Source organism: Alexandromys fortis, unplaced genomic scaffold (genome assembly GCF_014885135.2).
Source record: "Alexandromys fortis isolate MF-2015 unplaced genomic scaffold, M_Fortis_MF-2015_v1.1 scaffold_70, whole genome shotgun sequence".
NCBI classification, from domain to species: Eukaryota; Metazoa; Chordata; class Mammalia; order Rodentia; family Cricetidae; genus Alexandromys; species Alexandromys fortis.
In genome coordinates, this window is record NW_026067955.1 from 2753999 (window position 1) to 2778781 (window position 24783).

The 24783-nt window shown below is 41.4% G+C and overlaps 2 protein-coding genes across 10 annotated transcripts in view; one reads left to right on the forward strand and one right to left on the reverse strand.

Annotated features, from left to right (window-relative positions):
* Positions 1-4282: 4282 nt before the first annotated feature.
* On the reverse strand, positions 4283-16799 carry Senp8 (SUMO peptidase family member, NEDD8 specific). 6 transcript variants are annotated; one of them, XM_050152034.1, is made up of 5 exons: positions 16709-16752; positions 9608-9691; positions 8331-8465; positions 6676-6780; positions 4283-5513 (listed from the first exon to the last, which is right to left on the reverse strand). In XM_050152034.1, the coding sequence occupies exon 5, from the start codon at positions 5475-5477 to the stop codon at positions 4833-4835; it is 645 nt and encodes a 214-aa protein (XP_050007991.1). In that variant the 5' UTR covers positions 5478-5513; positions 6676-6780; positions 8331-8465; positions 9608-9691; positions 16709-16752; the 3' UTR covers positions 4283-4832. The 6 variants fall into 6 exon arrangements, with proteins under 6 accessions (XP_050007991.1, XP_050007995.1, XP_050007989.1 ...); XM_050152038.1 differs by lacking the exons at positions 8331-8465; positions 9608-9691 and having other exon boundaries at positions 6695-6780; positions 16709-16788; XM_050152032.1 differs by lacking the exons at positions 8331-8465; positions 9608-9691 and having other exon boundaries at positions 16709-16787.
* A 246-nt stretch (positions 16800-17045) lies between these two features.
* The window catches only part of Myo9a (myosin IXA), a 202770-nt gene continuing 195032 nt past the window's right edge, over positions 17046-24783 (forward strand). For 3 of the 4 annotated variants that reach the window (XM_050151881.1, XM_050151882.1, XM_050151884.1), the window contains exon 1: positions 17047-17498. The gene's annotated coding sequence lies outside the window, so the exon portion shown is untranslated. Of the gene's footprint in view, positions 17499-24783 lie in introns of all 4 variants that reach the window. The other variant, XM_050151883.1, reaches the window with a different exon arrangement.

Sequence of the window (24783 nt, forward strand, 5' to 3'; positions counted from 1 at the left end):
TTTTATTTTTGTTTTTTGAGACAGGGCTCTCTCTGTAGCTCTGGCTGTCCTAGAACTTACTCTGTAGACCAGGCTGGCCTTGGACTTGGAGATCGGCTCCCTCTGCCTCCTGAGTGCTGGAATTAAAGGATAAACTTTTTTTTTACTTTTTATTTTAAGACAGGGTCTTGATGAGTTGACTAGGCTGGCCTTGTATTTACACTCCTGTTTCAGCTTCCTGAATAACTGGAATCTGTACCACCATGCCTGGTGAAAAACAAGTTTTTGAAAGTTGCTATTAGTCTTAAAAATGCAAGTAGATGGGAGGACAGAAGGAAAGACTATTTATTCTGGTGTCTGTCATACGCCTCACACTGCTGTTCAGTCCTCATGATACTTAGACAGACTAGCTTTGCTCCACAGCTGAGGTCCTGAACTCAAATATACCTGAGGTTACACATTTATAATCAGCTAGACACGATGTCTCCACTCTCAAATGCTTGAATTTGGGGCCTGAGACCAGAGAACTGCTGCAAGCTCCAGGCCAGCACTAACTACATAGAGTTTCAGGCTAGTCTGGACTATAATATAAAGTCTAAAAAAAGTACAAAAATTAAAAAAAAAGAGAAAGAAACGTTAACCCCAGCACTTGAGAGGCAGAGGCAGATTCATCTGTGTGAGTTCACAGCCAGACAGGTCTAAATAGTCAGTTCTAGAACAGATAGGGTTGTGAGAATTTGTCTAAAAATAAAAAGCCAGTTGTGGTGGCACATGCCTTTAATCTCATCATTTACAGGCAGAGGCAGGGGGATTTCTGAGTTCCAGGACAGCCTTATCTACACAATAAGTTTTTAGGAAAGTCAGGGCTATATGGAGAAACCATGTCTAGAAAATCAAATCAAATCAAAACAAACCAAAAAAAAAATCCCCCAAAGTGAAAAACTAAACAACAGTTCTGAAGGTTTAGCCCAACTCGTAGAGCCAAGGATGTGTAAGACTCAGGGTTCAACTTCTGACCTACACACATACACAAAAGGATAACGGGCTGGAGATGTGGTTTAGCAGTTAAGAGCACTTGTTGCTCTTGCAGAGGACCAAGAATCAGTTTCCAGTACTCACATAGTGGCCTTTAGATAGTAACTCAGCTCCTAGAATTCAGTTCCAAGAGATCCAAATTCTCTTCCTATCTCTGAGAGCATCACACACACATATGGTGCACACGCCTACAAGCAGGAAAAAACACTCATGCATGTAAAAATAAAATAAAGCTAAAAACAATATGGAGATTGTAAAAATTATAGCATCAGCTGGCTATGGTGTTGCACATCAGTAATCCTAACACTTAGTAGGCTGAGGCAGGAGAATGACAAATGCACTACAAAGGTTTCAAAAGAAATCTGTAGTATAGTAGAAATAAAGCATATACCCGAATTCTAATACTTAGTACACTTAATAATACTTAATTTTTAAATTATTCTTTTCTAGTCAGAACCAGTGTTTGTAAACTTCAACATCCTAGCTAATAAGGATGGACATAACTGTGTAGACAGCAACAAATAGAAAACCCGCCGATACTGTGCAGGTATGTGTGTGCACGTGCATACACACACATCACCACCAGCTAATGCTGCACTTACATGTGATAACGTCTCAATTCCATATTGAGACCCAAGCTGGACAAACGTGATTATACTTATGGGGCAGCGCAATAGAATACTTGAAATCAAAATAGTATTGTATTAATGTTGTAGATGTTTTGCTCTTTTGGCTCTTTAGTCTTTTGGGGGGGCCACCACATAGCTCCCAAATAAATCATACATGGAGGTTCTTACATACATGAACACCTGGCCTTAGCTTGGCTTGTTTCTTGCCAGCTTTTCTTAACTTAAGTTATCCAATCTATCTTTGGCCTTGGGGCTTTTATCTTTCTCTGTTCCTGTATAGGCTTTCCTTCTTACTCCATGTCTGACTGTGTAGGCGGGTGGCTGGGTAGGAGGCCCCTGAAATCCTCCTCCTTCCTCTCTCATTCCCAGAGCCCTTTCTTTCAGATTTCTTCTTATATTTTTCTCTCTACCTGCCAGCCCTGCCTATTTCTCTCTCCTGCCTTGCCATTGGCTGTTCAGCTCTTTATTAGACCATCAGGTGTTTTAGATAGGCACAGTAACACGGCTTCACAGTGTTAAACAAATGCAACATAAACAAAATCGACACACCTTAAAGCAATACTCCCAACATATTAATAGTATCATTAATAAATTTATATTACTAGTAATGTAGTATTATTAGTATTACATTAATTGTGTATGGTCAAGCAGGTGTATAATTTTTTTTTTTTTTCGAGACAAGGTTTCTCTGTAGCTTTGGCATCTGTCCTGGAACTCGCTCCTGTAGACCAGGTTGGCCTTGAACTCAAAGTGCTGAGATTAAAGGTGAGTGCCGCTATTGCCCAGCTGCAGGTGCATAATTTAAGAGACTATCCTAGTATCTAGTGAAATACTTCAGGTCAACTCAAAATCTGTTATTTACAATGCCAACATTTTCAAATGATACACTCAAGATTTTATTATACTTAGTTATTTATATATACGCATGCCATGGTGTACGTGTGGGAGGCAGAGGACAACTTAAAAAGAGCCAGTTCTCTCTTTCTACTTTCTACTGAGTTTGACCAGGGGATCAAACTCAGGTCATCAGGTTTGGTGTCAAGTGTCTTAACCCTCTGGACCATCTCATCAAGCCTACTCAAGCTTTTTAAAAAGAGACTAACTTGGAGCTTACTTCAACCATGTTATATATTTGGAAAAAGAGACTATATCTTTGTATTTTTAAAGACTTAATAGTTAAGAAAGAATTCATTCTGGGACAAATCTTAGAGAATTAGTCAGGACTGCTCTCATATGCATTAGTTTTAAATGGGAGACAGTCTGATATGTAAGCAAATAAGCATGCCCAGAAGGGGCAGACTCACTGATGGTCTGCTCAGCTGCCTAAGTCAACAGTCACTGAAATATACTGCTTTGCTACCTATCTCCACTGGTGGCCTCTCAGCAACCTGTATCCCCACCGTACACTTATGTCCCCTCTGTTTCATCTGTGGCTCATGACCAGTTCCTAACATGTTTTTTGTCTCCTATCTTTCATTTAGCCTTTTGGTTTGAAAGTACTAACTTGAAATGGAAACTTTCTTTTTTCCCTTTTCTAACTTGTTTCAGATCCATTCACGGAAGTCTGTTTATGTAGCTTGTGCTTTTACACTGTCACCATCTTCCCTTTCCTGGCTCCAGGGGACTGAGTTACTACTTCTGTGCTTGCTGACTGGCAAGGTTATTCTGGGCCATGAAGGCTGGGGTCAGGGTTAGAGGGCAGAAGCAGCTGAAATCAGTTTCAGTTGGTGAATCACATCTTTAGTTTTATTTTTTTTTAAGATTTATTTATTTGTGTATTTTATGTATATGAGTGCTCTGTCTTCATGCACACCAGAAGGAATCTGATCCCATTAGAGATGGCTGTGAGCCACCATGTGTTTGCTGGGAATAGAACTTAGGACATTTGAAAAAGCAGTCAAGTGCTCTTAATTGTTGAGTCATCTCTGCAGCCCCCACATCTTTGATTTTTACATCCTATTGCAAATTGTCATTAGGGACCCAATTAATGTGTGTGCCCAACTTGTGTAAATTATTCAAAATAACTGAAAAATGTCAATAGTGTTGTGGGGATACTATTTCCTTTAGTCTTGGTTTCAGTTTCACAATTATACTGTCTGCATTTTGAATGGAGTTTGAGAAAGGTGTTTTTTTCTTCCTTTATATTTAAAAAATAAACTGGCTCTATGTTTCAGATCATTAATGGTCTGGAGATTACCACAACTAAAACCAATTTTGCCAGATTAGTATAAAAGCTATAGCTACCAAAAAGTAGAACTATGTCTGAAAAAAACACCTAATCCTGGTTAATTATCAACTATTGAGTTTTAGAACCAAAGCATGTTCAATAAAAGGAGGGGATATATGCACGGCTAACAGACAAGGCAAAGAAAAGTCATGATCAATCTAGAGTAACCAATTCACCCACTCCCTGAGCCCATCAAGCGTACATCACACACCACAGTGGGTTTAGTTTGTTTGTTGTGTGTCTGTGCATGTATGCGTGCGTGCATGCTTTAAATTTTCTGCAGGTTGGGACTGAATCCAGGACTTCTTGCACACCACAGCAGATGCTCTACTGCTATCTTACGTCTCCAGCCCAGGCATTTATTTTTAATGAAGTTCCCCTTTCTTAAAGCATTCCAGGAATCAGGAGAAGATGGGCTAAAGTCGTCTTTATTAAATATTTGCAGATGGGAAAGGCTTTGCATCAGAATTGTCTTATTTCTATAATATGAAGGCCCTAAATGGTGTTAGGTCATGATCCACTTCCAATCAATGGCTTGCAACAAGATTTTGTTTCTTTTGCTGTTTTCTTCATGCACGTCTTAGACTCCATATGTCATAGGTTTGCTTTAGAACGTTGCTCTTCCATTAGAGTAAGCCAGAGGAGAGGAGAGACCAAAAGGAAATTAATGTTATAGCAAGAAGAAAAGAAGAATCTTCCCTGAAACTGTGTAATGAGTGTTTTTATTTTTTTAAGGTTTTGGTACATTAAGTTCAAGACATTTTCATAGAATGGACTGCTCTTTTCGGGGTTAAAGTGAAACTTCCCATTCAGATAATGCAGAGGTTGACATTTTTTTTTTTTTTCAAAAAAACAAAAGTAGGAATAGTGAAGTTTCATCTAGTAGTGGTTTTCCCGTAGGCACTGAGGCTGTCACCACAGGGAAGGGCAGAAAGAGGAGACTTCACAGCATTCTTCAGTAGCTACTTCTTCTTTTTAGCAAGTCTGGCGATTAGATCTTTCCATTCTCCCCTCTTCTTTGTGATGTATGTCGGGGTGAGTAGCTGCAGTGGGGATTCTGGCTGTCGTCTAAAGAAGTTCTGACACAAGGCCTCGGTGTTGCATATCACGTACATCCCACAGTCATAGCTGTTTTGTTGAGCTGGGGCTTTCTCTTCCACAAAGACCAGTTTGTCTCCTCTGCTCCCTAAGAAGGCCTTCAGTTTCTCTGCCACCTGTTTTGCATGGATTGAGTTGCTTCTGCTGTGGGAATCATAATGAAAGAAGCTATCTTCATCTTGGAGATAAACCAACAAACTCCAGTGGGTACCCCCAGCTGCCTGGTTGGAATTATCGTTGATGGCTAAAAATACAACTCTCTTGTGGGGAAGGTCTAGGGGCTCGAGGAACATGGCGATCTCTGCACGGCTGCTGGTGCACTTAATGAACTGGGTAACTTCGGGGCTGATGAAGCAGACATGGTCCGAGCAATCATGAAACTGACTGTTGGCAAAATATTCGAAGGCAAACCCAATAATATGATCATTGAGCCAGCTTGGAGGGTCCAATAGAGAGACATCTGACTGCCGCAGCAGACTGTCCATATAACTCAAGACTACTGGGTCCATCCTGTATTGAGCAGGGCTTCTCAAAAATCCCAGAAACTGTAGGAGAGTCAGAAGACAATATTTACTGTTGAATATAATATTAGGTTATAAAACAATAGCTACTCTTACAGGATTATTGTAAAGATGACATAATTATAAAGTCTTTATCAATAATTTCCAACAATGCTGACATCATAAAACACTAAAGTTGGGTAGTAGCAGCACACATCTTTAATCCCAGCACTTGGAGGCAGGGGAAGGTGGATCTCTGAGTTCGAGGTCAGCCTGGTCTACAGAGTGAATTCCAGTACAGCCAGGGATATGCAGAGAAACCCTGTCTCAAAAAACCAAACTAACAAAATTAACTAATTAATTAAAAAACACTAAAGGAACTTTAGCTTATATACTGGATATGAACAATTAGAATAAAAATGAAAAGTTTCAAGCAGTGTAGAATTTTAATTTTATATTTAAATGTGGAGAGAGATTGGTTAAAATTATAGCTGAGGTTTTGCAAAAAAACAGAGCTGTAAACACATTCTAACTCTAATGAACACATGCGGTCATGCACATGCCATGATGCACATGTGGCCATCAAGGGAAAAGCTGCCGGGAATAAATTTTCTCCTTCCAGCATGAGGGGTCAGAGCACAGAACTCAGGTGATCAGGACTGCACAGCAGTACCTTTTCCTGATAATCAATTTTTCTGGCCTACTGTCTTGATTTTGGTGACTGGTTAAAAGAGCATCTTAAAAAGGAACATTATATAACTGTGCAAAATTGGCCAAATAAATTTCCTTGAAGATAATTAGTTTATTTATTTTAAACAAGCTTTCACTATGTAGACATGGTTGGCCCAGAACTCAATACGAAGATCAGGTTTGTTTTGAGCTCAAACAAATCCATCTGCCTATGCCTCTTGAGTACTAGGATTAAAGGCATGCATCAAATAAGTCCATTTAAATAGTTAAAAACATTGTGTACATAATATTCATATTATCAACGAGCTAATACTATAGATACAGTCAGAAAATCCAGCTAGTATTACAAACCAATTATAGCAAATGAGGGATGGAAACAAAACAGCCATTCACATTCATTTGTTTAAATAACAGGCTGGTTAACTTAGAGGAAACACAGACAAGATGTCTCATGGGAATTAATATCCTTGTGAAACAATCAAGGGTGTGCTAACAGGCAAATCTGCAGGTGGCTTACTTGAGCCTAAAGACTCAACTGAGGTAACGGTTAATTGCTGTGCAGTAGCCCGATCACTCAGCAGAACTTCTAAAACCACAGACCAGGAAAAGGATTACAGGCAGACTGAAAGAACAAAACAAAGCAAAATATAAGAATACAGAATGATGATACCAATTTAACCAATTCTGACCATTAGATCAAGTATTTTTATCATTTGGTTATACTACTAAAGCCATGCAAATTTGATATAACCAATTTCATGTAATCAAACCATACAAAATTACAAAATTGTACACAAAGTTAAGGATCGTGGCGCACACCTTTGTTCACAGCACTCAGAAGGCAGAGGCAGGTAGATCTCTGAGTTCGAGGCCAGCCTGCTCTACAGAACCAGTTTCAGAACAGTCAGGGATATACAGAGAAACCTTGTTTTGATGAACCAAACCAAACCCTTAAAGAGTTGTACACAAAAAATACCTTTCAAGAAAAAATGTTAAAGTAAAATGAGGTGATTAATGATGTATAGAAGACAGCCTTATATACACACAGCATGTGATAATCTGAACGACTTAAAAAACAATATAAGGCTGCTTCTGAGAAACTACATGTATTTTTGTATACATATACACCCAGCACAAAAGCAAGAGAATGGGGCAGGGGGGGGGGAGAAGGAAGGAAAGAAAAAAATAGCTAGAGTTCAGACAAACTGGAGTCAGGAGTGAAGTTAACGAGGCGTAGAGCACATTGGTTATTGGTGAGCCACCAACTTGGCTCTAAGCTTTTGGCAGCTAACCAGAGAGTTAAGTTAAATATTCACAATGTCCATAAGGCAAAGAGAAAATGCTTACTCAGGGAGGTGACAGCATTCTTTGTATTAACATCTAATAGTTTATTATTATTGTTGTTTTGTGTTTTGAGTCAGGGTATAACACTATAACCCAGGATGCCTGGTACTTGCCCTGTAGCTCAGGCTGGCTTCAAATTCATAGTAATCCCATCTCAGCCTCCCATGAGCTGGGATTATTAGCATGAGCTACTACTTCAGGCTTTTGAAAGTTTTTTTTCAAGATATTTTCATAAAAGCAAACATGGTACACCATAATTTGTGCATTCCACATCATCTTTATGACAGATGTAAAAGTTCAAATAAGATTGTTTTAAAGATGATCCTTAGAGTCGGGCAGTGGTGGCACACACCTTTAATCCCAACACTTGAGAGGCAGAGGTAGGTGGATCTTTGTGAGTTTGAGGCCAGCCTGGACTACAAGAGCTAGTTCCAGGACAGGCTCCAAAACACAGAGAAACCCTGTCTTGAGAAAAAACAAAACAAAACAAAGCAAAGCAAAACAAACAAACAAAAAACAAAAAAGAAAAAAAATGATCCTTTCAGCTGGATGGTAGTGGTGCACACACACTTTTAATTCAGCAATCCAGAACAGGCTCCAAAGCTACACAGAAACCTAGTCTCGAAAAACCAACCCCTACCCCCCAAAAGATCCTTTTACTATTATTAAGCTGGAGCCTTTAAACCCAGCACTCGTGAGTCAGAGGCAGGTGAATCTCTCTGAGTTTGAGGCCAGCCTAGTCTACAAAGCAACTTCCAGGACAGCCAGGGCTACACACAGAAACCCTGTCTCGGAAAAAAAAAAAAAAAGAAAAAAAAAAAAGAATACCTTATTGGGTTGGAGAGATGGCTGAGCTGTTAAGAGCACTGGCTGCTCTTTCAGAGGTCTTCAGTTCAATTCCCAGCAACCATCAAGGTGGCTCATAACCATCTGTAATGGAATCTGATTCCCTCTTCCAATGTGCTTGAAGAAAAAGTACACACATGCATACACACACACACACACACACAAAATAAATCTTTCTCTCTTTTTGGTTTTTCGAGACAGGGTTTCTCTGTAGCTTTGGAGCCCGTCCTGAAACTAGCTCTTGTAGACCAGGCTGGCCTCGAACTCACAGAGATCTGCCTGCCTCTGCCTCCCAAGTGCTGGGATTAAAGGCGTGCGCTACCACTGCCCGGCAATAAATCTTAAAAAGAAAAAAAAATTTTACTATGAAGGGGAATGGCTAGTCACATATGTCAAGCTAGGCTTCTGCACACATGTCTTCCTATATGGCAGTCTGTGGGTTGCAACCACCCTGGGGGTCGCATATCAGATATCGTGTATATCAGATATTTACATTACAATTCATAACAGTAGCAACATTATAGTTATGAAGTAGTAACAAAATAATTTTCTCGTTGGGGGCGTCACCACAACATGAAGAACTGTATTAAAGGGTTGCAGCATTAGGAAGGCTGAGAACCACTGGTTTATAACATCAATAACTACAGCATAGGGGTGAATGCCAGGATATACAACTTGGTAAATATCTGAGCTGTCTAGCTCTTAGCTCTCCATGACCCCACTTAATAGCCACCTAGAGATAGAAGCTTGCAAGAAAAGCACCCGAATAACAGTTTGCCTCACCTTGGAAGAAGTGACTACAAGACGCCACATGGTGTTCAGTCTGTTACCACTTACCATCTAATCATCTTCTAACCTGTGTTTACACTCCATCTAGTCCCACTTCATTCCAGGCACACTCAAGAGTCTCTACATACTTAGAGACACTTTTCCTATTTATTTACTTTACTTATTGGTTTGTTGATGCAAGGGTTCATGAAGCCTAAGATGGCCCCAAACTTAGGCTGATCCTTAGCCTTAGCCTTCTGGGTGATGGTATTACAAGTATGAGCTGCCATACCCAGTGAAGTTCACATTTTATTCAAATAGTTTTTGTGGTTTAGGGATTAGCTCAGAGGCAGAATGTTTTCCTAGTATGTACACAGTCCTGTATCTGATCCCCAGCACCAAAAACTGAGGGGAAAGTTTTGTGTTTTGTCTGAGTTTTGAAACACCAGTGTAGTGGTTGTAGAGATAGTTCAGCAATTAAGAGTGCTTACTACTCTGTCAGAGGTCTGGAGTGAAGAACTCAGCATACTCAATGCCTTTAACTCTAGGGGATCTGATGCTCACTTCTCTATACCCTTGAACACACACACAGGCAAAGAGACACAGACAAAACAGACAGAGACACACAAATTAAAAAAATCAAGTATGTAGCCAAAGATTGATTTGATTTTATACAGCGTGATTATAATTAACTCCCTGAATTATAATGAAAATAGAACTAAGCTTAGGCCAAACTACTCTGGCCAAGAAAAGAACTCTAAACATTCAACCTAAACACATTTGGTTCTGTTACTCATCAGTTATATAACCATAAATAAATTACTTTTATTAAGTCACAGTTTCCTCTTTTGTAAAGTGAGATTATTAATAGACAATTTTTGTCATAGGATATCTGTCACTGGAAAATGAGGAAGATAAAAATTACAACAGAAGGTATTCCTAGATATCTAACATGTCATCAAAAATTTTACATCCAGAGGCTAGGGAGATGGTTCAAAAATAAGACCTGAAAATAAGTTGGTTTTTACAAGCATTAGAAGATTAGATCTAGCTGGGTGGTGGTGGCACATGCCTTTAATCCCAGCACTCAGGAGGCAGAGGCAGGTGAGTTTAAAACCAGCCTGGTCTACAAGAGCTAGTTCCAGGACAGGCTCTAAAACTACAGTGAAACCATCTTGAAAAACAAAAAACAAAACAACAAAAGAAGAGAGGAAGATTAGATCTAGCTGGATATGGTGGTGCACACCTTTAATCCCAACACTTGGGAAGCAGAGGCAGGTGGATCTCTGAGTCTGAGGCCAGCCTAGTCTATAGAGTAGTTCCAGGACAGCCAGGGCTACACAGAGAGACTGTTTCAAAAAAAAAAAAAAAAACCCAAATCAAAACAAACCCAAACAAAATAATATAAAAAGATTAGGTCCACCATCTAATGTGTCATTAAATATTCACTTTCCTAGAAAAGAATCACCTAAAACCCAGATTTGTCAGAGAGAAAGCTCAAGCTTTTTTATTTTTTTGTTTGTTTGTTTCCATTCTCCTGGACTTGTTCTGTAGACCAGGCTGGCCTTGAATGCTCAGAGATCTACCTGCCTCTGCCTCCCAAATGCTATGATTGAAGGCGTGCACCACTATGTTTAGCCTTTGCTCTGGGCCTTTGTGTGGTAGAGGGCAGAAGTCAATGTTAGGTGTTTTCCTCAATGGCCTGCCACCTATTACTGAGATAGGATCACACTGAACTGAGACTTCAGACTTGCCTAGATTGGCTGGCTAGTAAGAACTAGAGATCCTCTGGACTTCTTATCAAGTGCTGGATTATGCTGTGCACCATGCCTGCTGTTTTACAATGGTGCTGGGGATTCGAACTCAGGTATTTGTGTTTCTGTGGGAGGTGCTTTACTGAGCCATCTCCCCATCTCAAGATGGCATTCTTAATTAGCTTGAAAATGTGAACTGGTCTGTGAGGGTGACGAAGAAAATAAAATTGGACTTCAAATGATTTAAAATAAGTTCTGCAGCTGCTGGGTGTAGTAACACATGCCTATAATTCTACTACTGAGGATGCACAGGCAGGAAGATCATGAGTTCAATTCTAGCCTGGGTTCATGGTCACTCCATGAGCCCACCCCCAAAAACCTTTTAAAAAGTTCCAACTGAAGAAAAACTGAAACATAAAATATGAAGTTCTAAAAGCATTACTTATCTTAGTCACTTTTCTATTGCTGTGTTAAGTAAGATACCATGGCCAATAAAACTGATACAAGAGTTTATTTAGACCTACAGTTTGAGAGGTTAGAGTCGATGGCCATCATGTCAGGGAGCATGGTGGTGGAGCAGCAGCCGAGAGATTGAGACAGGACCATGAGGCAGAAAGAGCAAAGTGGGAATGGCATGGGCTTTTTAGACCTCAAAGACCACTTCCCAGTGACACACCTCTTCCAATAGAGGGTAGGACTAAGATTTTTGAGCCTGTAATATAGATATACAAGATAATAGCTATAATTGAGACAACTGAGGGTTTCTTGGTGCCCAGAGTATGATATAGTCCCTTTATAATAGATAATTATAGGAGAGGTAGCCATTTAATTGGAAGTCACAGAAAGGATCTTATGAAGATTTTCTCCAGGTAAGAAAATGCTTAAGAAGCATCACTAGTTTTTAGTGTTATTTCTGTCATCAGATGGTCTTGTTCCCATCCCTCACCTCACAAAGGGACAGATAGCCAAACCTCACACTCTATGGAGCTTGAGTTTTTAGTCTATGCTGAATCTGTTTCTGCAACCCCGTGATAGACAGAAAGTCAACACAGGCTAGTTATGCCTCTCTGAGAAGGCTTCTCAAAGAACCTGGCTCGGGAACTTAAGGATTTTTTCTCATTATGATTAGTCATAGCAAAATCCCACAGTCATGATTTGACTATACTTAATAAGCACGAACTGGGATCTCAGCACTAACTCGTTACAATGTCCAACACTGATTAGTGTCTGAAGGAGACAGGTTATCTGGGCCACAAGGGTCTTTTTGTGAATTTTACTCATTTTAGGTGTTGAAAGGACTGGCAAGAGAAATGTCCTCCCATCTTCTTACTAACAAGGCTTGATCCTGCTTAGCTTCTGAGACCAGACAAGCTCTGGTTTGTGGAGGGTGGCATGGCTGCAGTTGATCCACAGGTGTCTTGACTTCAAGTTCAAAATGAACACATGGATAGAAGCAATATGACCGGGAAGCTGTTATTAATAACCTCTGAACATGTAGTTAGGTCATTACTTAACAGAGGTACTAACGATACTAAAGGCTGTGCTTACCTCTTGACCATACAAAGTACAACCGGGGTGCACTTTTCCTCCCATCTAGTTTTGTTCTGTTTCTTTCCTTCCATTCGTCTTCCTGTCTCTGTTTCTTTTGAGACAAAGTCTCACCATGTAGCTCAGGCCAGCCTCAAATTCTCTAGGATCCTCCATCTTTACCCTCTCAAGAGCTGGGAGTATAGACAGTCAATACTCTATTGAGCTTCAAGAGTCAATGCAATTTTTCAAAATTAGGTGATTAGCTAATCCTTTCATTTCTACCCTACTATCCCCAGACAGGGTCTTGATGTGTATAGCTGGCTGTCCTGAACTTGTTTTGTAGATCAGGCTGGCCTTGAACTCACAGAGATCTTCCTACCTTTGCCTCCTATATTCTGGGCTCAAAAGCCTTTGCTACCACCCCAACTCTATCTTCCCTTTTGACAATTAACCTAGGTATGATTCTGCATTAATTTCTTTCCAAATAGAACTGTAACTACATTCTTACAAAACTTTAACATCTCATTATCTTCAGCTTAGCATATATATTTTCAACAAAAGCTCCAATTTACTGTCCTGAATAATCTTCTAGAATTGTAATTACATATATATGCATTCACAAGTTTACTGCCAGTGAAGGTTCTGGCTATTAGGGAACAGTGGGTTATTATTGGATTAGTTGATGCCCCAGGGGTAAAGAAGAAACAGAAAAGTAACCACTTCCCTGTCCTCACCCCAACCTATGACCTTTCCCAAACATGGATCTGATGTGCCATATTCTTGCTTGGAACTATTCCACTGGGGTATTCGGAAACTAGGGATCAACAGAGCATGGTGTGATTAAAATTTAAGGGTTCAAAGACCTTGGACTAGGAAGAAATGTACTTTAATTTTCAATTAATTCTGGCTCAAAGTTAGCATTTCTTCAATAATTGTAGGAAATCACTGTAGTATTAGCAGTATGTCTTTGTCACTAAAAATCTGATTTTTTTTTTGTTTTGTTTTGTTTTTTTGAGACAGAGTTTCTCTGTGTAGCTTTGGAGCTTGTTCTGGAAATTGCTCTGTAGACCAGACTGGACTCGAACTCACAGAGATTTGCCTGCTTCTGCCTCCCGAGTGCTGGGATTAAAGGCGTGCGCCACCATTGCCTGGCAAAATCTGATGTTTTTACATTATTAGAGTTATTGCAGGTATCTCAATATAATTTATACCCATTACTCCTTTGACATTATATAATTAGGCTTGTTGCGACATGCTAATTAATGCATAAAGAAGTACATCTGTAACTACACTACTTGTTTTAAGGTGTTTAAAGACTTAACATTGGCTTCTTATAAGTATTTTATTGTATACTCTTAAATGAATTTTCTGAGATCAGGTTGACAGACCAAACTGCCAAAGAAATCTAGATTGTAAGAGGTTAAGAGTTTTTGTCATTTACATAATAAATTGCTTAAAGTAGATAACTTAAGTTCTGTGATGTGGAATTCAAGGCTCCTCATAATATATTCACACATTTTATCATCTTCATCTTTTTCCCACCCCTACTTCACATACTGTGCCTCTGGCATATCAGACAACACTCTTATCTGGAGGCAGATAGACAGGTTTTTTTTTTTTTTTTGATTAACCCTAGTTAATATACAGCAGCCATGCTTTCTTGGGCTTTATACAGCTCTTTCCTGAGTGCCAAGTTTATTATACTTTGCGATTCTAAGAGGGCTGCGTTTTAAACATCTTTTTTTTTTTAACTTTTTTTTTATTTATTTAAGATTTCTGTCTCTTCCCCACTGCCGCCTCCCATTTCCCTCCCCCAATCAAGTCCCCCTTCCTCGTCAGCCCAAAGAGCAATCAGGGTTCCCTGCCCTGTGGGAAGTCCAAGGACCACCCATCTCCATCCAGGTCTAGTAAGGTGAGCATCCAAACTGCCTAGGCTTCCACAAAGCCAATACGTGCAGTAGGATCAAAAACCCATTGCCATTGTTCTTGAGTTCTCAGTAGTCCTCATTGTCCACTATGTTCAGCGAGACCGGTTTTATCCCAGGCTTTTTCAGACCCAGGCCAGCTGGCCTTGGTGAGTTCCAGATAGAACATCCCCATTGTCTCAGTGTGTGGGTGCACCCCTCTCGGTCCTGAGTTCCTTGCTTGTGCTCTCTCTCCTTCTTCTCCTGATTTGGACCTTGAGATTTCAGTTAAACATCTTTGTATCTTGTTCTTAAATGATTAATAAATTAGCAAGACATTTAGAATTGTCAAGGCAGTGAATAGGAATGTCTCAGGGCAGTGGATAAATATGTGGATGCTTCTTGAGCTCTAAGACTGGAGATAGCCCTGGGAGGTGGTGGCACACACTTTTAATCCCAGCACTTGGGAGGCGGAGGCCGGTGGATCTCTGTGAGTTCAAGGACAGCCTGGTCTACAAAGTTAGTTCTAAGTTAGCCAGGGTTACACAGAGAAACCATTAAAAAAAAAAAACACCCCAAAACCAAAAGACTCCACATAGCTTATAAAATTTGGCTGTCAGGAAGAGGAATGGGCAGTAACTGAGGTGGATCTGATTAGGATTGGGGATGGGACGCAGAACTGGTGGCGGATGCAGGGCGGATCTGAAAGTTCAAGGCCTGCCTAGGCTACAGGACAAATTCAAGGTATGCCTACCCTGTTACAAAACCAAAACCAAAAAGCAGAAAGAGGGTTGTGGATATAGTTCAGTGGCAGAGCTCTGCCTAGCATGCACAGAGCCCTAGGGACAAACCTCCTGCCTCCTCCCTGCCTCCCTTGCACAGGGAACAGTGTTGACTGGAAGGCAGTAGAGGCTTCTCTTCTCTCAGTTCCCAGAGCAGTTATTTCTTTCAATATTCTGCTCAAGCTCCTCATCTTATCTACAGCTCTTTGTCAAAAGATTCCAACTTTAAGGTTGTGAGATCAACTCGCTTAACTTCGTTTCTGTTCCCAGTTCTCATGACCACTTCACCCTTATCACTGGTTGCCTGGGGAACTACAGTTTAATGGTGATGGGGGGGGGGGAAGGGAGACACAACAGCATTAGTTTTACTTAAAAACAGTAGCATCAGGGCGATGCTAATGGACAGGCTGGTGTTCTACCATTATTCTCCGCCCTTCCTCACTCTCCTGTCACTAACAGGTTCCGTGTCAAACCTTCAGTCCACCCCCAGGAAGGACCGACCAGAGCCTAGAGTTTGTCCTACTAACTGAGCTAAACTTTTTTTTTTTCCATACAGGGTTTCTCTGTAGCTTTGGGGCCTGTCCCGGAACTAGCTCTGTAGACCAGGCTGGCCTCAAACTCACAGAGATCCGCCTGCCTCTGCCTCCCGAGTGCTGGGATTAAAGGTATGCGCCACCACCTCCGGGCTTCTATTCTGTTTTTTGAGACAAGGTTTCACTATATATCCCTGCTAACCTGAGACTCCCTATGAAGACCAGGCTGGCTTGTCTTTGCTCCCAAATGCAGGGATTAAAGGCGTGTTCCACCATATCTGCCCTTTAAAAAAAAACAAAAACAAAACAAAACAAAAAAAACAACTGGCTTCCTATTTAGCGATCCAACAGTCTTACTCTTTCAGGAGCTGGGATTACAGGCCAGACAATTCAGGTAACCGGTCATCTTTTAAGACAGGCTTTGTGCCTACATTTGGTTCTTTATTTCCCTCACTCCTTCTAGTAAGGTTTTTTTTTCTCTTGTGATCAAGATTTTGCTATTTACTCTGGCTGGCCTCAAACTCGCCACATAGTCTGGTTGTTTTAATTGGCGGTATATGCTAGGTATATGGCAACCCCTTTGCTTTTTAGTCTTCCAGGTCGCTATCACGCGCTTTTTTGTACTAGCCATTCTCATGGCCATGCTACTTTCCCCACTTTCTTCCGACTAGTTACGGATTCTAATACAAGTTTCCGATAGGCCTGAAAGCTATTTGGGAAAAGTCCTCTGCAATCATGGATTCCCCGTTTGTGTTCAGATCATCCTGTGTTATTGTGTTACCACTGAGGATTCTTTGTTTCCCACATCACAGCGCCTCGAAAAACTGAGATTATTTCATTTCCTTCTGATATGGTGGGGCTTACAGTACAGAAGCAACTCAGTGAACAGTCTGGAATGAATGGAAAGAAATACTTGGACTCGAGGGCGGGGACAAGTGGGGGGGCATGCGTGTGTGGAAAGGGGCGGCGCTGAGAATCCAGCCGCAGAATGGGGAAGGGGCTGGGATACGCTAGAGTTTGCGTGGACCGTGAAGCGACCCACTGTTGCCACAAACTGAGACAAACCCAAGTGGGGAGGAGGCATCTTACCTATTCCTCAGGCCTCACCAACCCAACCAGCCTTCAGGGATCTCTGTGCTGGCCGGAAAATGAGACCTAAGGTCGCAAACTCAGAGTTTGCCTCTCCAACCTTACGACACTTCTGCCTAGAAGCCGAGAGAGTCTAACCAGGAGGTCTCAGCACGGCCGTAAAGTGAGGAAGGAAAAGGGAGGCGGGGCCAGCCGGGGGTGGAGGGAACGGGGCGTGTCCGCGCAAGCGCATGCCGCACGCTCCAGTGACGTCACGTGCGGAGGCGGGGCCGGGAGGGGCCGTCCCGGGCTTGGCAGCAGGGGGCGTGGGAGGTGAGTGCGCGCGCGCCTGCTAGTCTGCCGCTGGAGAGTCGCGCGGGGCGGGGCCGCGTGAGCGGGGTCGGGGGCGCGGGTGCGCAGGCCCAAGCGGACTGGAGACGTGGAGGCAGTTGGCGGTGGCTGACGGAAAGTCCTGGCAGGACTGGGAGGGACTGCAGCGCCGATACCGGTCCCGCGGGCAGAAGCGGAGACCGCGGGTTGAGGCGGCCGTTCCAACGCGTGCTCTCTAGGCGGGGTGCGGCGGGGGTTGTGCCTGCCCCGGCCGGGCGGAGTCTCTGTGACAGGGCGGGGGATGCGCGGACGCCGCTTGCTCGGACCCTAGGGCGGCTGGGCCCACCCTCGCGGAACCGTCCGACCCCCGGCGGCCTCGGCCTCTGCTGTTTTTGTCCGGCCTGACCCTGGAAACCGAGGGTGGGAAGCGGCTACTGCAGAAGAGGAAGGGGCTGTGGTGGCCACCGCGGCACTGCCCGAGGTAAGACCCGCCCCAGCGCCCAGCGGCCCTGCCGCCCGGCCTGGCCCGGCCCACGTCTCCCGCTCGACTCTTTGGCTCCCGGCGGGCTGCCCCGCCCCGCCCCGGCGGAGACGCCCCGCGAGCGGCTCTGCCTCTGTAGCCTGGCGAACGCCCGAATGCGGCCGGAATCCCCCTCTAGACTCTGCCCCCTCATACCTTTCATTGAACAGACACCATTCTGTCCACCAGCGGCCGCGGCGATTCTTGTCACCCCCCCACCCGTCCCCCCTGCTGCTAGAACCCCTTTCGACTCCCTTAGGACTCTGTAGCCTCTAGACTCCGTTATGTCTGGACGGATCCCAGTCCCGGGGCCACGACCACTAGTGCTTCCTACCCCATTGCAGCGTCCCAGATATTTGGTTCTCCTACGAATCATCGCTACCCGTGCCTTCGTAGGGTCCCTTCCGCAGCTTACTTCCAGTCGGGTTGGCTAGCTTTTCCCCCTACCCATACAAGCTTTCAGATAGCCCCAATGTCATGATGCTGTTACCTAGTAGGTCTCGTGTCAGCCCTTCAAATCATCAACATAGTCCTGGATCTCCTCCATTCCCTGGTGGTGTGTACCTTTTTTTTTTTTTTTTTAGAAGATCACTCCTTAAGCAAACCGTGCTACCTGTTTTCTACCCCGTCGGGATCCTTTCTTCGCTTGTAAAGAAATTTCCAGGAAAACTTAAAGATTATTTACTTAGTCCAGTGTATTCACGCCATTGGATATTATAAGCGGTCAGACTGAGACCCATGTTTGGACCCTTTGGGAGAGAGGGAAGAGTGTGGAAGCTCAGAGGAGGGTGTGTGTGTACCATTACAAGGTCGAGCAGCTTGCTTGCTCCTCATCTTGCCTTAGTAGAACGAAAGAACCAGTCTAAATCAGACGCTTTAGGGGCTTCTGTAAGGATTAAGTTGCATTATGCCAATGAAGATAAGCAAGTCTCCATATAGTATTTATCTCACCTCTTTGTAGATTTATACAGAATTTTAAATGTACTGTTTTTGAACTTGTTAGGAAAACAGGGTTTATAGCTATTCACCCCTGAAGACTAAGGTTGTTTAGTAATTTTTAACCAACGGATGTTGCTGTCTTCTCCACGGGGCAAACATAAATGTTATTCAGTGTCGAAGTCATTGCTAACAGCCTTCTCAGTAGTAGTAGAATAATGAATAAAATGTTTGTTGAAGCTGTACTCCTGAGATGCAAAAAAGGAAATGTAATGTTAAATTAAGTGTTAAGTGTATAATTTTAATGTTGATGCAAGGGTGAGGGATAATAAGATCTTTGTAGTTAGTACTTAAAGTTTTATTTTTTTTCATTGTGTGTGTGCCTTCGTGTAATATAGGGAGAAAAATCAATTGACGTTATAGGTACTAGTGAGACACTGTTTAAAAGTCGAAAGGGTCAGAACAATAATGTAGTTTTAAAAAAGTTTAATCTCCAGCCACTCATTTTCTATTTTTTTAGCTTCTGTAACTGGTATGGGGTGATATTTCCAGCATTTACAAGCTTATATCTACTTAGTCTTAAGATACACAAGTTACACACAAATGGTTCTGTTTTCAAATAACACTGCTAAGTCCCCGTTATCATTCAGCAATAGTATGCATGGAAAAACCTCATTTACTGACTGATAGTATTCCATTTTGATGAATATGGATTTATTTTCAGTCCTTTTCCAAAAAATTCTGAATGCTTTATTTTAAATGTATGTTCTGTTATGTATAAATGATTTTCATGATTTGAAAAAAAATCTGATTTTTGTGTTGAACCTATACAAAGAAGATTATCTAAGTGATGTTCTTGTTGACTTTCTGAGGTATACAAAGAAGTATATCTAAGTGATGTTCTCATTCATTGACTTTCTGAACAACTGTCTTGACTAATTTTGGTGGTGGTTATATTTATCAGAAAAATGTTCAGGTTTGTATTTTTAAAAGTCATTTTAGAGCAGATTAAAAGTACAATAAAGTTGCTGGGCAGTAGTGGTGGTGCACGCCTTAGATCCCAGCACTTGGGAGGCAGAGGCAGGTGGATCTCAGCAAGTGTCAGGACAGCTAGGACTGTTACACAGAGAAACCTTGTCTTGAAATATCAAAAAACAAACAAATAAATAAAATAGAATAAGCTAGTTGACTAGTCTTAGTGATTTGAGGGAAGAGAATACAGAGAGGACAGAATTCTAGATATCTTGCTAATCTTTTCCCTTATAAGTGGGGGGCCACATGATGTATATTTTTACTTCATGACAGAAGGATAGGTTCAGTTGTGACATGTTAAATTATTGGCTATTAGATAGATGAATTTGTGACCGAAATTCATAAAATGGGGTTTGTGTTAGTAGTAAATTTTGCAAGCAAAGATGTATATAGAGGGAAAAGATTTCAGGCAGAAACCATAGTTAAAGCTCATAAAAACCTAGATTAAGTTCTTTTCAAAAGTTTTATTAGTGAAAACCACACCCTAATGTGTTATTTTTACTACTAGTGTTACTTTTTAGAATCTTATTTTTATTTCTTAGAGTATGTCTTTGTGCGCTTATGTGCATGATAGTGTTTGGAGCCAAAAGAGTGCGTCAGAACCCCCCTGAAGCTGGAGTTAGAGGTAGTTAGAGCAGCTGGACGATAGGTTCTAGGAACCTTAGTAGGGTCCTCTGCAAGCCCTCAGATTAGAGGTGCTAGCACACAGTGCTAATGCAGGACTTTAAATTTGAATTAATTTAGTGATATACAGTTTATGAAGAGATGGTATAAATTCATTGTTTTTGTTTTGTTTTTAATTTGATGATGATTTGCTGCTTTGTATATAGCTGCTGATGTATTTTGAACTCTGGGGCTCAGTTGATCTTGCCTCAGCTACTTAATTAGGTAGTTGGAACTGCTAATGTGCACCATTCTGCTCAGCTAAACTTAATATGTTTCAAAAGAAATATTACTTAAGTAGAAATTAGTAGTATATGCCCTATTTTTCTCATCATTTTGAATTATGTAGATATTTATCCAATCTTTATTATTTTTTATTTAATTATTTTAATTTTTACCATGTATTTGTCTACCAGTGTCAGTGGGGGCCAGAAAAAGGCATCAACTCCCCTAAAGCTGGAGTTATAGGCATTTGTAAGCTGCCTGTTATAGGTGCTGGGGTTTGAACTTGCATCCTCCGAAACAGTAGCAAGTGCTCTTATCTTATTTCAGCCTCTCAATCATTAACATTTTCAAAGAGGAACAGAAAGTTTGAGAGTAAGTTGGCCAAGGATATTAAATGTTAAGTTTTAAAAAAAATTTGAATGATTGATTTTTTAGGAATATAAATAGTTTGAAGTAAACAGTCAGACTTTTCAGATATCTTAAAAATACATCAACTTGAGTCAAGCATGGTATTATAGAACTGCAGTTCCAAGCTGGGTGGTGGTGGTACATGCCTTTAATCCCAGCACTTGGGAGGCAGAGGCAGAGGCCGGCAGGTCTCTGTGAATTCAAGGCCAGCTTGGTCTACAAGAGCTAGTTCCAGGACAGGCTCTAAAGCTACAGAGAAATCCTATCTCGAAAAACCAAAAAAAAAAAACCAAAAAAAAAAATAACCAAACAAAACAAAAAAAAAAAAACAAAACGAACTGTAGTTCTATTACTGAGGGAGCCTGAAGCAGGATTGCCAATAACTCAAGGCAAGCCAGGCTGAGTAGAAAGACTGTCTCAAAAAAGAACAAACAACCCTCAAAGCAACAACAAAGCATAACTCCCCAACCAACAAAAGCATTCCAATTTAATGTATTGATTCCTGCATCTACAGAGGCTATCTAGAACTCTTGTCTTTGCTTTACACCTCATTTGGTAAAAGACCTCTGTATGGTGGTGTCACATTTCATAAGTACTCCAATCCAAAAATAAAACAGAACTGTCTCTGCCTCTCTTCCCCACAAAAGTAGGAACAGAGCAGACAGAAGCTGCTATTCAATTTATCTTGATTTCTTATCTTGATTAATGGCACCCTCTGTTCTCAATCAATTTTTTAGGAACTCATAAAAATCGTCTTTTATTCTATTTAGTTGTACCACTAATATCCAGTTTGCCTTTTTTGTTTTGTTTTGTTTTTTTGAGACAGGGTTTCTTCGTAACTTTGGAGCCTGTCCTGGAACTAGCTCTTGCAGACCAGGCTGGTCTCGAACTCACAAAGATCCGCCTGCCTCTGCCTCCCTAGTGCTGGGATTAAAGGCGTGTGCCAGCACTGCCTGGCTCAGTTTGTCATTATTTCTTGCACCTTCTTTATCATAATATTTCACAACCTTCTTTTCTTCTGTATTCTTTCTTTTAAATTCAAATGCCTCTTAGGCTTCTGTGATGCTTTCCAAATGGTTAAAATTTTTGCTTTCTGTCTTCTGCTGTTTGTTTCTTTTCCGTTCTTTGCACTGCTGCCAAAATCAAGTATTCTAAGATACTGTTAGGCTCATCCAGTTGCAAGGAAGAGACTCAGGTTACCTTAAGTAGTTAAAGAGTGCTTTTGGAAACATGCAGAAGGGAGCCCAGTAAAAATGAAACAAGTTGACTTCAAGAAGAAAAGGAACCTATTAAGTTGGAAACAAGAAAAAAAAAGTTGGAAACAGGAGAAGACAGATTTCACTTTATTTTATGATGGCGCTGTGAATAGAACCCAGGGTCTTGTGCATGTCATTCCACTGAGCCACACTTAAGACGTAGGTTTTACCTCAGGTTAGTTGCTGCTTTACTATTTGTTTTTGCTTAATCTCTCTGTCTTTTCTTCTTCTGTTTTATAGCTTCCATTTATTCCTCAGTTCTGGCTTTTGTAACTACCACGTCACTAGCAGGACAACACCTTGCTTTCTGACTGCTGTCATTCATTCATTCATTCATTCATTTAGGTTTTTCGAGACGGTTTCTCTGTGGTTTTGGAGCCTGTCCTGGAACTAGCTCTTGTAGACCAGGCTGGCCTCGAACTCACAGAGATCCGCCTGCCTCTGCCTCTTGAGTGCTGAGATTGGGAGGGTCCCACATTGGACCCCAGGCTAGCCTTGAACACAGACCCGTTCTTCTATCTCTGCCGCCTGAGCTTTTTTTCCTTTGCTTTCTCCCTGAATTCGTTTATGCATTTTTTTAAAAACTGAATTTAGTTTTCTTTTCTTCAGCCTGTGTTTCCTTTCAATCCTTTCCATGCTTGGCTAGTTCCTATCCAACCTCTAGGGTTCAGTTTGGGGATTTCTTTTCCAGGAAGCTTTCCTTTATTTAACTCCTTCTGGATTAAAGTGTATGTGTGTTGTCTGTGACAGCTCTCTATGGAAGTCACCTCATTACTTGTCTATTTATTTTCCTTTCTAGGTTTTACTTCCTTTGGTAAAGGTGATAGTATAAGTGCCATGTAGTAGTAACACAGGTATTTAGATTGGAGATTCTATTTATTATGTGTATGCATGCCTGTGAGTGCACATGGGCTTTTTGTAGTTCAGAGGACAACTTGGAGTCAGTTCTTTTCTTCTGCTATATAGGTTCTTGGAGGCTAGAACTCAGGTCATCAGGCTTGGCAGCAAAGGAGCCCATTTTGCCAGCCTTATCCATTCTTTGATCAAGGGGCATTTAGGTTTGTTTCCAGGTTCTGGCTATGACAAGCAAAGCTGCTATGAACATAGTTGAGCACATGTCCTTGTGGCATGATTGAGCATCCTTTGGATATATACCCAAAAGTGGTATTATTGGGTCTTGAGGAAGGTTGTTTCCTAATTTTCTGAGAAATCACCACACTGACATCCAAAGGGGTTGTACCAGCTTGCATTCCCACCAGCAATACAGAAGTGTTCCCTTTACCCCACAACCTCTCCAGCATAAGTTGTCATCAGTGTTATTGATCTTGGCCATTCTTTCAGGTGTAAGATGGAATCTCGGAGTTGTTTTGATTTGCATTTCTCTGATGACTAAGGATGTTGAACATTTCCTTAAGTGTCTTTCAGCCATTTTAGATTCCTCTGTTGAGACTTCCTAATCAAGTCCTCTAAGAACTGGATTAGGATTAGAAGAAGACATAAAGTAGTTTGTGAAATCCTAGCAATATTCTATTTTGAGGTACTGAGTACTGATTACATAAATATATACACTTAATGAAAACTCTGGATTTTTATTATCTGAGTACTTTTTTTTTGTTTGTTTGTTTTTTTTGAGACAGGGTTTCTCTGTGGTTTTGGAGCCTGTCCTGGAACTAGCTCTTGTAGACCAGGCTGGTCTCGAACTCACAGAGATCCTCTTGCCTCTGCCTCCCTTTGCTGGGATTAAAGGCATGCGCCACCACCGCCCGGCTTAATTTTTTTTTTTTTTTGATTGTTTGAGACAGGCTTTCTCTGTAGCTTTGGAGCCTGTCCTGGAACTAGCTCTTGTAGACCAGGCTGGTCTCGAACTCACAGAGATCCTCTTGCCTCTGCCTCCCTTTGCTGGGATTAAAGGCATGCGCCACCACCGCCCGGCTTAATTTTTTTTTTTTTTTGATTGTTTGAGACAGGCTTTCTCTGTAGCTTTGGAGCCTGTCCTGGAACTAACTTGTGGACCAGGCTGGCCTTGAACTCACAGAGATCTACCTGCCTCTGCCACTTAAGTGCTGGGATTAAAGGTGTGCACCACCAGTGCCCAGCTAAATGGGATAACTCTTAGCATACAAGTTTCTCTGTTTCGTTTTGATTTTTTTCCAGACTAGGTTTCTTTATGTAGCCCTGGCTTTTGTGAAACTGAATTTGTAGACCAGGCTTGCCTTGGACTCAGATCCTCCCTCTGTCACCCAAGGTCTAGGATTACAGGTACATTCCATCACACCCAGCTTTTGAGTGTATCTTTTAAATAAGTATGGCAGGTAGGAATTTGATTTTGTAGAAATAACATATATAACATATTATAAAAACATAGTTGCTCTATTTTTATGCAACCAACTAAAACCACATTACACTAAATTTATAGTATAGAACGTTTATATTAGGAAGGATTTGTTTGTTAAAGTGGTATAAAAGATTAGATAGGGGCTGAAGAGATGGCTCAGTGGTTAAGAGCATTGCCTGCTCTTCCAAAGGTTCTGAGTTCAATTCCCAGCAACCACATGGTGGCTCACAACCGTCTGTAATGAAGTCTGGTGCCCTCTTTTGGCCTGGAGACACACAGGCAGACAGAATATTGTATACATAATAAATAAATAAATATTTTTAAAAAAGATTAGATAAATTGAAGTATATATATTTCATGAAAGTGAACTATTATGATGGAGAACATGCTC